At 34.3% G+C, this 11,743-nt stretch overlaps 2 protein-coding genes across 7 annotated transcripts; one reads left to right on the forward strand and one right to left on the reverse strand.

The window, feature by feature from the left end:
* The first annotated feature begins 141 nt into the window (after positions 1-141).
* On the forward strand, positions 142-5,626 carry LOC104210828 (CASP-like protein 4A3). 6 transcript variants are annotated; one of them, XR_706963.2, is made up of 4 exons: positions 142-1,047; positions 1,146-1,281; positions 4,212-4,489; positions 5,186-5,288. XR_706963.2 is itself a non-coding variant. In XM_009759800.2 (3 exons), exons 1-3 carry the CDS (start codon positions 335-337, stop codon positions 5,228-5,230), a joined length of 894 nt encoding a protein of 297 aa, XP_009758102.1. In that variant the 5' UTR covers positions 142-334; the 3' UTR covers positions 5,231-5,626. The 6 variants fall into 6 exon arrangements, 3 of the variants coding, with proteins under 3 accessions (XP_009758102.1, XP_009758099.1, XP_009758101.1); XR_706962.2 differs by lacking the exon at positions 5,186-5,288 and adding an exon at positions 4,581-4,864; XR_011405206.1 differs by lacking the exon at positions 5,186-5,288 and adding an exon at positions 4,581-4,864 and having other exon boundaries at positions 4,237-4,489.
* Positions 5,627-6,686: 1,060 nt separating this feature from the next.
* On the reverse strand, positions 6,687-9,605 carry LOC104210826 (RNA exonuclease 4). Its single transcript, XM_009759796.2, has 7 exons — positions 9,516-9,605; positions 9,132-9,283; positions 8,882-9,012; positions 8,367-8,578; positions 7,776-7,982; positions 7,193-7,273; positions 6,687-7,098 (listed from the first exon to the last, which is right to left on the reverse strand). The coding sequence occupies exons 1-7, from the start codon at positions 9,548-9,550 to the stop codon at positions 6,855-6,857; spliced, it is 1,062 nt and encodes a 353-aa protein (XP_009758098.1). The 5' UTR covers positions 9,551-9,605; the 3' UTR covers positions 6,687-6,854.
* Positions 9,606-11,743: the final 2,138 nt, after the last annotated feature.

Consider the following 11,743-nt stretch of genomic DNA (forward strand, 5'->3'; position numbering starts at 1 on the left):
CTGGCTATTTTTGAATGACCAGTCCAAAAACTGGCTAGCCATGCTATTTTTACCTAGATATATCATTCTTCTTTTGAAAATTAGGTAGGAGTATTTCATGCTATTTATGACTAGGAGAAATAGAGAATACCCGACACGTGAATACATTATATTAGTATTAAGGATTAAGCAGTCCCTAAGGAGAGCAAGCTTTCCCAATATCAGACGTAGAAAACGAAACCGCCAAAACCATCATTATCGTCGCTACCTCATCCTTCAACTTCCATTTCCCATTCATTATTCTACTTTCCGTTTCAACCCATTGTCAATCCCTTTGTATCACAGTTTCTTCAATATGGAATTGAATCATACCAATAACAAGCAGACTCTGCTAGCTGCAATGAAGAATGAAAATCATCACTGCCTCTCTGATTCAGATTCTACTGATTCTGAAACAGAAAAAGCTATTAAATACTCTTCTCCAGCTCGTTTCCATAGTAATTCCGATTATGATTCAGATGATTCTACTAAGTCCGACACAGATAAAGCTAGGAATATTGATACTAATACTACTTCTACTGCTGCTGCTACTCATACTAGTGTTAATAGAGATTCTACTAAGGTATCTTCCCCGCCGGTGGAATCTCCGGCGAGGTCGTCAATTTCCTCCGATCAAATATCTCTTCCTCACGAGTCGTTCCATCCCGAGGATAATAAACCTTATGCAGCTCCGACGAGGAGTCCGCCGGAGAAACCTCCGTCACCGGAAGCGGTGGTGAAACGGTCTATCAAAGAGGAGCCACTTGCTATAGTGAAAGCGGATCTGGTGTTCAGTGATGGTACTACTATTGGGGAAGGTGGCGACGGAGGCGGTGGCAACCGGCGGAGGAAAGTAAGGCCGCCGTTTTCGATTATAAGAAAAGGGAAGAGGGATGAGATGGTGAAGAAAGCGGCTTTAGGTTTTAGGATTTTTGGGTTTTTGTTTTGCTTGGTTTCGTTTTCTGTACTGGCAGCTGATAGGAATCAAGGTTGGGCTCTGGACTCTTTCGAACGTTACAAGGAGTTCAGGTTTGCCACTTATTTTCTCTTTTAATTGATTAATTTAATTCCTTAGCTCATTGAGTTTTTATGAATGATAATATTGGTTGGTGAATTTGCATTGGCAGGTACTCTATGTCGGTGAACGTTATAGGATTTGTGTATTCGGGAGCTCAGGCATTCAATTTGGCCTACCAATCTGCCACAGGCAAGAACGTCGTGCAGCACCATTTGCGCTACTTTTTTGATTTTGCCCTTGATCAGGCAAGTTGGTTCAGCCCATAACACAAAGGATTTATGTTATATGCATTGACAGTGGTGATATTCGTATACTATCAATATACTTTAACCTATTATTATAGTTTACTTATCATTATCTACTGAACCTTTTAAAACCTGATTGTGTAAATGTTTTCATGCCATCGGTGCATAGAATTTAAACTCTAACACGAATACATTCTTTTGCTCCCCCCTCTCTGGAACACGTGGTGTCTGTTCTAAAATAATAAATACAAGACATGCCTTTATGCACGCATGTTTCATGGTCAAGTGGGTGCAATGACTAACTACTATAATGATTTTAAGCTTTAAAAACCTTCGGACTTCTTCTCTTTTTGGGGTAATGGGAACTATGACTTTATGAAGTATGATATTGCGAGCCTTGATTGAGTGGAAAAATTCGTTATGGTGGTGATGGATTTGCACTAGCCTGGCGTAAGACTGTTCTAGCTGTCCGCCTCTTTGTAAAATGAATAGGAAAGGGGATCATATATCCCATAAAAAAAATGTTTTTTTGTCATAGAGTTCCCTCAATTTTTTTTTTTTTTTGATAACCCAAAAGTAATCTTAAAAGAGTGCACTGAAAAATATTCCCACAGGGTTGGAGGAATTTTTCCTTTATGATCATCTGGGTGCCTATTAATTGCTAACTTTCATTGGCTGGAAAATTCTACCATGTCCATCCAACTGTAGAATCACCTTTCTTTTTTGTGGCATCTCCTTCTGAGCCCTGTATTATTTGCCATATACTTTACCCCTCTGCTTTATGCCTAGGAACAATTCCTTTTCTGTTTTCATTTATCTTGATGGAAAATTTCTTCCATTAACCAATATTGACCCCTTATTAAAAATAAACAAATATATAGTATATTATTAGATTAATGCCATCCCTCTCTGAAAGGCCACCTTTTGAAAGCAGAACCCTGTGAAAGAGGGTGATCTGTCTGTTTCTTTTTCCCACCTTAATAGGTCCCAAAGTCTAAATCTAAGAGTTACTAAGCTTGTTTGCATACTCTGCACTAGCAGATTGAGTCCTGTGATCAAGTTCCTTCCACGGCTATTTTGTACATATAAACTTTCGCTATAGGCTTTGTTTTGTGTGCCCTCTAAATTTCGAAAGGCTAGTAAAATTACTAGAACTCCGCTATCGACTAACTTAATCTGTACAAAACTAAAAGGAATAACACACAGTAGAGATTGGAAAGAGGACAGGTGATAGTTTTTAAACCTTCAGAACCTTCTTTTCTGTTGGGTGCCTTTGTGGATTGGTAGTTCTATTGGGTACTAAATTATTCTTTAAAATATTTTTAACTTATTGAGGTTTGCTGTTTCTTTTGTTGGGTTTTCAAGTGAGATCCTTTGGCAGTTTTTATCTTTCTATCCTTTTTTCGTTATTTGTTTACGAATAGCTAGTTTATTTCGTCGTACTCAGTGAATACTTCAGGTTCAGTTAATCTAATTCTAAGAACCAATATTTAACAGTTAAAAGGTTATTTTTTTAATGTTGTAGTTTGATAAACTTGCCAGTACCTGGGCATGCACCAAAGCGATACATGCATGATAAGATTATTTTGATCTTCAAAAAGAAGAAATAAACTATCACTTTTATATAAAATGTGTATACTTTTTATATTTTAGAGTGGACTTGGTTTTGTTGATTAGCCATGAGATGGACTTTGAAAATGCATGCTTCAGCTCTAGTTAGCAACTAAGTTACTCGGGCACGGTGCGGGTGTCCGACATGGGTGCGGATCTAAAAGTCGGATCCTTCGAGATGTAAATTCTAAGATTCGGGGATACGTATCCTAGTAAAACAGGTGCGAGAATCCGGCTAAAAATAATTCAAAAAAATAAAAATATAAAAATATCTCTAAATTATGAGAAATTTGTAGAATACTTACGTAATACTTGTAAAGTGTGGATTTCTTTTTTATTCTCAAGATGCAGATAGGTAAAGGATTGATTTCCTAGATAAGGTATGCTACTTTCTTCAAATTTATTCTAGTTTTGGTTCTGATTTCGGGAATCAAATTGTATCTCGTTTTGAATTTTTCCGTCTGTCGTGGTCAAAGTACCCAAAATTGTTTGACCAGATTCGGTACGAATCCCATACCCACACCCACACCAGTGTCGCGTCGACACGGGTGCGGCACATAAATCTTCCATAACTGATTCAGTTATCCTACAGTGCAAAATAGGTGACCAACTGTTTCCACTTCATTTTCACAAAGAAAACATCTTCCTCTTGTTTAAGTTTTCATGTGTGAGCCCAACTTCCTTTTGCCAGTAGCTATGAGAAGCATGCAACCTTATATGGTATCTTGGTCTTCCAAATATGTTTCCAAGGCCAGTTGGTGACTTGAGGTATTGTTGGTTTATCGTTTTGTAGGCTGCACTGACACTGAATTTTCCACTACTATGTCCCTGCCATCTCAATGTGTCATCTCCATTCTGAATTCCTGTGAAGTTGTCCAGTTGTTTGTAGAACTCAATCATTCTATTTATCTTCCAATCATTCAAGTCTCTTATGAGTATTAGTTCCCAAGCTTGAGGTGACCACATTTCAGCTATAAATCTCTGTTGGTGATGAGCTCGAGCATATATGTCAGAGAATAAATCCTTCAGAGCTCCATTCCCCAGCCAATTGTCATTCCAGAAGGATGTCCTGCTACCATTTAGCACTTTAATAGACACTTAGTTTCTTAGAGCTGGCCATAATACCCTTATAGAGCTCCAAAGACTAACTCCATAAGCTGTGTTAACTGGTTTAGTCATCCAGTTGTCTTCTACTTCATATTTGGCTTTGAGTACCTTGCTCCATAAACTTTGAGGGTCTTGAGAGTATCTCCATAACCACTTTAGTTTGAGGGCTTTGCTGTGATTCTGTTAAAATTTACTGTTTTTCTATATGACAGATTGTAACATATCTTCTGATATCAGCATCATCTTCTGCTGCCACTCGCATTGATGATTGGCAGTCCAATTGGGGGAAGGACAAGTTTCCTGATATGGCAAGCGCCTCCGTAGCAATGTCCTTCCTTGCATTTGCAGCTTTGGCCTTCAGCTCCCTCATATCTGGCTATGTACTATGCAATTCTAGATCAACATAGTCATGTGCTATGTTTTGGTCTTTATCATACTTTAAAGTTTAATGCAATTGTCTGATATGAAAAATCAGTTGCAGGTTGTTCAGGTGAGTATATACTGAGGTATCCTTGAGTTAATAGTGTTGTAATGCTCCTTGTACAAGCTTTAGAATGATGTTATATATGTGTGTTGCGCAGTTTTATGCTCTTGTTAGTGAGATCCAACTATGACACAGACTAGATGCACTGCAACTTGTGGACAAGTTATTGGCTATTGTTGTCTGGTTTTTTCTAAGGCCTTTGGAATACTTAGGCCAGTGACCTTTCGAGAATTACATCTTCATGAAGTACCATGACGATTTTTTTTCTGGAGAACACAATTTTGTGCTTGTTTTTCTTTGTAGTTTCTGTTAGAGCGCAATCTGGTAATTGCCTAGATTTACACATATATTTCGAAATTCAAACTTATTATGCTGTCTTAATACTTGTATATATCATCTTTCTATGTTCTCTGAATTAACTCAAGTGGAGCTTATTTTGCCATAATGATTTAAAAAAAGAAAAGACTAGGGGTGTTCCGGATCCACATTCACACTGCGAGATGAAAGTAACAAACCTTATGCCAACTGCCGTCTGGATCGATGATGTGATATTTAACCTGCTCCTGTCCCATCTCTATGCTGTTAACTCATGCCCCCTCTCTCCCATTTTGTAAATGACAATTTTATAAAGTGACATAAAACGTCATAAAGTGCAAAACGATTCTCAATTGCCATTTACCAACATCCATTAAATTTTTGTAGGACGTTAAGATTTGCTTGGATATCTTGGAATGTTATACTGTTTGAATCGGAGAAAAAGGATTAAGGAAAGAGTGAGTGATGTGGACTTGAGTCAATAGCAAACAAGTCTGGTTCAGATCATTTCAGTTTACAGCTGCAACTACGACGATATAGTCTTCATTCCATATTAATGTCAAACGTTGAAAAGCTTCCAGCAAATACATTTTGAAGCACCATCTCAGCTGCTCCAATGGCCATAAATTCTCTCCTTTGGTTGTGTTTTTTATGTTTATGAGTTGGCAGATATCCACCGAAGCCAGAAAAATCCTCAAACTATAATATGTGTTTGAGCCTGCACTTGTATAAGTTTCGAATTTCAGGATATCATTGTATAAGTTCGAATTCCCTGTCCTTGAGTTTTACATAGCAGTTCGCCTCGTATAAATTTAGATGGTCCTGACATTTTACTTGCCGCACCTTAAACTCAACTTTCCTCAAGTTCCTATTTTCAACTACGTTACAGCATTGTCAACCAAAATATTATCCATATCCTACACATAAATGTCACTTACTTTTTAGGGTATTACTATTTTTAGCCCGTGTCAGAAACTATTTACATCTGATAGTCGAAAAAGTGTATAAAATTTGTATGATTTTTGTATATATATATATATATATATATATATACAAAAATTATACAAATTTTATACACTTTTTTGGCAATTATTTTTACGGTGGTTATACAATGTCATTTTTCCTACTTTTTTACACCCAATCAAACACTAAAAACTATCCAACAAATGCACCATTTCCATGGGAAGCAATTTCCTCGAGAGAAACCATAGGGATTACTATTATTTATAAATCCATCCGCATTTTGGGAGGTGCTTAAGGATTTTTATTACGCCATTTAAAACTTCAAATGCATGGAATAGTCTAAAAAAACGCATAAGTATCCACTTCATATATGCAAATAATAAAACTACACTAAATTAAAAGGAAATCAATCAAATGGAGAACTCCAACAACAAATTCCAAATACTAATACATGCATGGGTATCATATATAATTAAAACAAATACATGTCAATGGTAATAGCTACTGGAACTTAAAGTATGTTTATTTGAAAAGTGCCATCTATAGTTATATAGGTTCAAGATAAAATGTTAAGTTTATTTTAAGAAAGATAAGATATCAATGTCCTAATTCATGTGAAAAATTAAATGCATCAATTTTTATTTTTTTTGAACATTAACCACTATTTTTTTGAAAAAACGGAGGGAGTAGCACTTTTTTCATCACGCTTCTAAAGGGGAAGCATATCATAACTTAAAGCTATTAATACTTGTAAGTACTTTAATTCGACCCATCACCCTAAATGGACTATATATTATATGTTACTCCTAGTTGAAACTAGGAAACTAAAGCACTTGAAGTTAGCTTATAGGTATATTATATAATTGATTCTAACTTATTTGAGATTGAGACGTATATTATGCATTGACATTACAGTACTCGCTCATTTAACAATTAATTAAAATAATTTTTATTTCAACTATAAATCTTACAATAGCAAGTAGGGATACAAATACTAAATTTTCTTCATGAATATCATGATTTGAGTTCTTGATATCTACTAAGAATTCATAAAACGTACATTACAAATATTGTTGCTTTCGTCTCCTATTAATTATATATCTTGTGAATCCAAACACCAACAATAATAATCAGACCTTGAGAAATCCAACAGCTGCTCTGGACTCATCCTCTCAAGCTCATTTTGCCTCCACGTTGCAAAATTATTTTTATTTTGTGGATCTGAAGAAAGAGGGTAGTTTTCTTTTTTGTGAAATTGTGATTTCATTCGCTTGTAGAGCTTCATTGTTGCAACACAGTCTTCATAGGGATCTTGTACTCCATTTTGAATATCATACCTATACAATTTTAATTTGTCCATTAATTTTTTGTTTCTAAAATTGCAACAAAATAATAATAGTGGAGAACAAGGATAAAGTTTCATGCAATTACCCTAGGTAAGCTTTGGTCAAGTATTTGAGAGAGTTGCTGAGCTTGCTTGTTTTCATCAGTGGCGGATATTTTGCAGTATCCCTTCAGAAAAAAAAAAATCGAACAATTGTTGAACCGTTCATCTATAGTAATAATAATAACTATGACAACAAATTAATTTCTTCACGTATGACTAATGAACTTTATGTAATAGAATATAAAGTTATAGAACTATTTGTCATATTAAAGTAATTGAATTTTATCTAGTACTATAACACTAAAAATCACAAAAATATTGATTTTTCTCACATTAAAGTGGTATCTGAACATTATAGTAAAGTGAGAAAATCTTCACGTTGAACTTTAGTGACTTTACTATTTTAGTGGGTAAAATTCAGTTACTTTATTGAGGCAAACATAGTTCAATGAGCTTACTATTTTACAGGGTAAAATTCAGTTAGTTTAATGTGATGAAAAATAATTTTGTGAATTTATTATTGTAGTAATAAATTTTAGTTATCATGCATGAAATTAATCATTGAAAATTGCATAATGACAAAACATTGGTTCTTAGCTAGATAAGCTGATCAAAGAATTAATTTACCTGATCTTTATTGCTGGATATTCCATCTCTAAACATTTAAGATCATGATCCAAACCATGGCCAACAAGAATCCTAGACCTTCCAGCTTTAGAACGGATTTGCCAAATAGGTTCTCCATTGCAAAGGAATTCTTGAATTTTTCTTGACACATTCCTTAATGGCATCGCATCCCTCAAATATTCTTGTCTTATGCCCGTTGTTTCATACCTAATAAACACATAATTTCTTGTCATTATTTAAGCTCTATATGTTGATAGTGTACAAAATATTTATACGATAAGTAGTACTAGTAATTAATAATGGGGTTGCCCAGTTGGTTTGGATGGATGACTTGTGATCGAATCCCCCTTCAATGTCTTCTGGGTTGACCCTATCGTACAGGGATTGCCTAGTGCGGTTTACATTCCCTGTGTAGTTTGCAGGCTATTACACAAGAGATGTTTATCCAGTATGCACAAAGTGCTCACTACAGAGTGCTCACCCAAAGGGCAAAGACTGTGACATAAGTTATAACGGTTGCGGGTTTCCCCTCTTGCAAAAAAATATAAAGAATTTTTATGCTATTAGTATATATAACTTTAAGTTCGTTACCTGTAACTAGTGACAGGAAGGTTTGGTTTGATATATGAATGAAAGAGGATTCTCTCATGTTCATCAATGAGACAAACTCTTGCACATAGATCCAGAGACCCATCGCTGCCACCACCAACCATTTTACAGGCTAGGGCAACAACTCTTCCTCGGCTGTTATCAATTCTTAGTTCATCTTGAATTCCCAAATTTGCCATGCGATATATCAAACCCTACAAAAAGAACCAACATCACTTTACGCTAACTTAAACTTTTAGATAAGATGATCACATAATTAAACAAATAACAAAGCACGCATAGTTTCTTGGTTCGAGTCTCACACGCCTCCCTTTATTGAAAAAATTTTCACGTGTTTGGCCCATGAAAAATATTCAAATCACACATGAGAGAGCGTGTTAAAACATAATTAAATAATTTAAAATATACTCCCTCAAATAATTTAAGCTTTTAGATGACATGATCACAATATTTAACACATCATTGTTTTGAGCTATCATAGTTTAAATTACGCATACATTATTATTTGGACGTGAGAGGCATGATTCTCTGTGAACCCGTAGAGCACTTCGGCTACCAAGGATTGTCAAACAAACATCACATCCTCTCTCCTTGAAAATTCTTTCACATTCTGCCTTTGGAAGTGGTCCTGATCATATGAATTTGGAGTAATTAACGCAAACATCAAATCAAAATTCATAACTAAATAAAAAGGTAGCTAGGCAACTAAAAGTTGTAATTGCTGCTGAGAAAGATTTGGGTACGTACCAATAAGGTGCTCCCTTAAAGATTCAAAAGAGCGACAGTGTTTTCTACAAACTCCACACATTGGCTCATGAACTGAGTGATAAGATATTCTCATGTGTTCCACTAAATGCTCTTTTTTGTTGAACTGCCTATAACACGCTGCACACTTGTTCCTGCAATATCCCATGAATTATACAGAAACCATATTAATACTCTGCATGTTATCAAGGATTGAACTACGACAAGTACGTTCAACTGAACTCAATATTTTTCACGTCAAAAATAAATACTAAAATTTTAGTTAATAGATAGGAGTAGTAAATTCTGAATCCATAATTTCAAAAATATAGTATGAGTTCAGTTTTAAAATTTAAAGATTGAATCGGTCAAGTTTACAGTAAGTACCTGAGAGTATCGGAAGACTCATATCTATGATCCATTACAGTAAAAGTGGTTGATGCTTCAGTCTGTAGACTCTAGTTTTGAGTAGAGAAGAGTTAGCTGAGAGAAGATTTGAAGAAGAAGGTGAGGGTCTCAAGCTATTTATACAAGTCTTTGATGGACGAAAACCTTTTAAAAGTGTATGACTGTATGTGTTAATTAATTAAGTATGATCTCAAAATTAAAATCATTATGTTACAAAAGCCTGAACTAAATTTCACTTTAAGATATATTATGAACCTGTTTGTGTGATCCAAACAGCGTCACAAACAGAAAGTGAAAAACAAATGCCTCGGCCCCACGCCTTGGCTACTAGAATATTTCTTGTTTTAATTGAAATACTATATATGTCCCAGAATCAAAGAGCCCACAGAGATATATTGCGTGAGTTGAGATATACTATAACCAAATGTCTAATTAAAAATGTATTTTTTTTCTAACATCTTATTTTAAAACAGTAAGTTAAAAAATTAAAAGAAAATGTGACAAGTGGAAATTAAATCAGCAACTTCACAAAGGTTTTAAAACCACTTGACCAAAGAGTTATGATTTTGGATTGTGTCAAGTGGATTCAAAATATAATATATAGAAGCATAAAACAAATTTTGTCTTATATGTATGGTGTAATTTATAGCGAAGAGGTTCACGGCTCCTTCCGCCCCTAAATCCCCCCTGGTTATAATTTTAACATAGTAGGGCAGACAAGAGATCAATTCAAATATTACCACCATTAGAAAAAAAAGATTTCAGCCTTCATTAAAAATATCAGGTCCACAAACTAGGATTACATCAGAAGATTGTCAAGTTGCAGAATCACTATCTTATTTGATTTTTAATACTATCTTATCACAATACTGATAATAAAATGATTTTTATTTCTCGGACTAGATCCTGTATATGTCCTTTCACAATATCAAGTTGCAGGTCGATCCTGTAGGTAAAGGTGACTGCCGGCAAATCACTATCTTATTTGCACACGTGCACATGGCCACTTTTCTTTGAATCCAGAACCAAAATGTGGTTTTTTTTAACTCAAAATACGCAAATAAGTGTTAAGAAAAAATTACCAAACTATATATAACGCCACAAATAGTGGCGCTATACAGTAACATTAACTGCACCGTTACTGTATAGCGCCACTATTTGTGGCGCTATACTGACACACCTTACATAACGCCATTAATAGTGGCGCTATATCCCTATTACCATCACACATAGCGTCATTAATAGTGGTGCTATACCCCTTAATACAAATTCTCCGTCTTCTTCTTCTTCGTTCCATCTCCCCCATTTCTCATTTCTTACTCCCTTTTGGTCCCCCCCCCCACCGATTCTGCCCAAATTTTAAAAAAAATAAATAAATTTTGGGTTCCCCCGTCACATAAAAGTTGAATATTGGTGGTCCCACTGTCGAGTATAGCTTCGTGTTATTGTGGATTCACTCTTCCGGAGTCAAAATTTCGATCTATTTACACTCCGAAAATTCTAAATCGAGGTATTTCGATTTATTTTAAGTTGAAACTTTTATAACAATGCATATTACTTGATTTGTATGTGTTCTATTTCGGTTTGTGTTTATTTTTTCCGAAACTAGCATGTTAAATTTTATCCGGATTTAATTTTAGTGTTGTATAAAAATATGTAAATTAGTCTAAAAAATGTGTTTGTTAATATCCTCATGTATATTTATGTGTTTTTATGCCGTTTAGTTTAGATTATTTTTTAGCGTAGTAAAACGTAGACCCTTTTAGCGTAGTAAAATGTAGAGCCTTGTAGCGTAGTATTGTGTAGTAATTGTTTAATTATCTTATATTCTAGCACGAAATCTATATATATATATATATATATATATATATATATATATATATAATTCTTACAATTAATTTATTAAAAAATATGAATAAAAATTATTAAAAAAACATAAAATTATTAATGATAGTTTGGTACTACTGGGCCTCAGAAAATCTAGCACGAAACCCATAATTATAAAAATTATATATATATATATATATATATAATTTTTACAATTAAGTTATTAAAAAATATGAATAAAAATTATTAAAAAAACATAAAATTATTAATGATAGTTTGGTACCACTGAGCCTCAGAAAATCTAGCACGAAACCCATAAGTATATATATAATTTTTACAATTAAGTTGTTAAAAAATATGAATTTAAATTATAAAAAAAA

Source organism: Nicotiana sylvestris, chromosome 2 (assembly GCF_000393655.2).
Source record: "Nicotiana sylvestris chromosome 2, ASM39365v2, whole genome shotgun sequence".
In the NCBI taxonomy this organism is placed as follows: domain Eukaryota; kingdom Viridiplantae; phylum Streptophyta; class Magnoliopsida; order Solanales; family Solanaceae; genus Nicotiana; species Nicotiana sylvestris.

Bases quoted from the DNA above. Each gene is read 5' to 3' on its own strand.
- LOC104210826 (XM_009759796.2), bottom strand. From the start codon at position 9,550: ATGGATCATAGATATGAGTCTTCCGATACTCTCAG. The intron at 9,284-9,515 runs GTACTTACTGTA...GGGATATTGCAG, and splicing joins GAGTCTTCCGATACTCTCAG to GAACAAGTGTGCAGCGTGTT. The intron at 7,099-7,192 runs GTAATTGCATGA...AAAATTGTATAG, and splicing joins TTGACCAAAGCTTACCTAGG to GTATGATATTCAAAATGGAG.
- LOC104210828 (XM_009759797.2), top strand. From the start codon at position 335: ATGGAATTGAATCATACCAATAACAAGCAGACTCTGCTAGCTGCAATG. The intron at 1,048-1,145 runs GTTTGCCACTTA...TTGCATTGGCAG, and splicing joins GAACGTTACAAGGAGTTCAG to GTACTCTATGTCGGTGAACG. The intron at 1,282-4,211 runs GCAAGTTGGTTC...TCTATATGACAG, and splicing joins TTGATTTTGCCCTTGATCAG to ATTGTAACATATCTTCTGAT.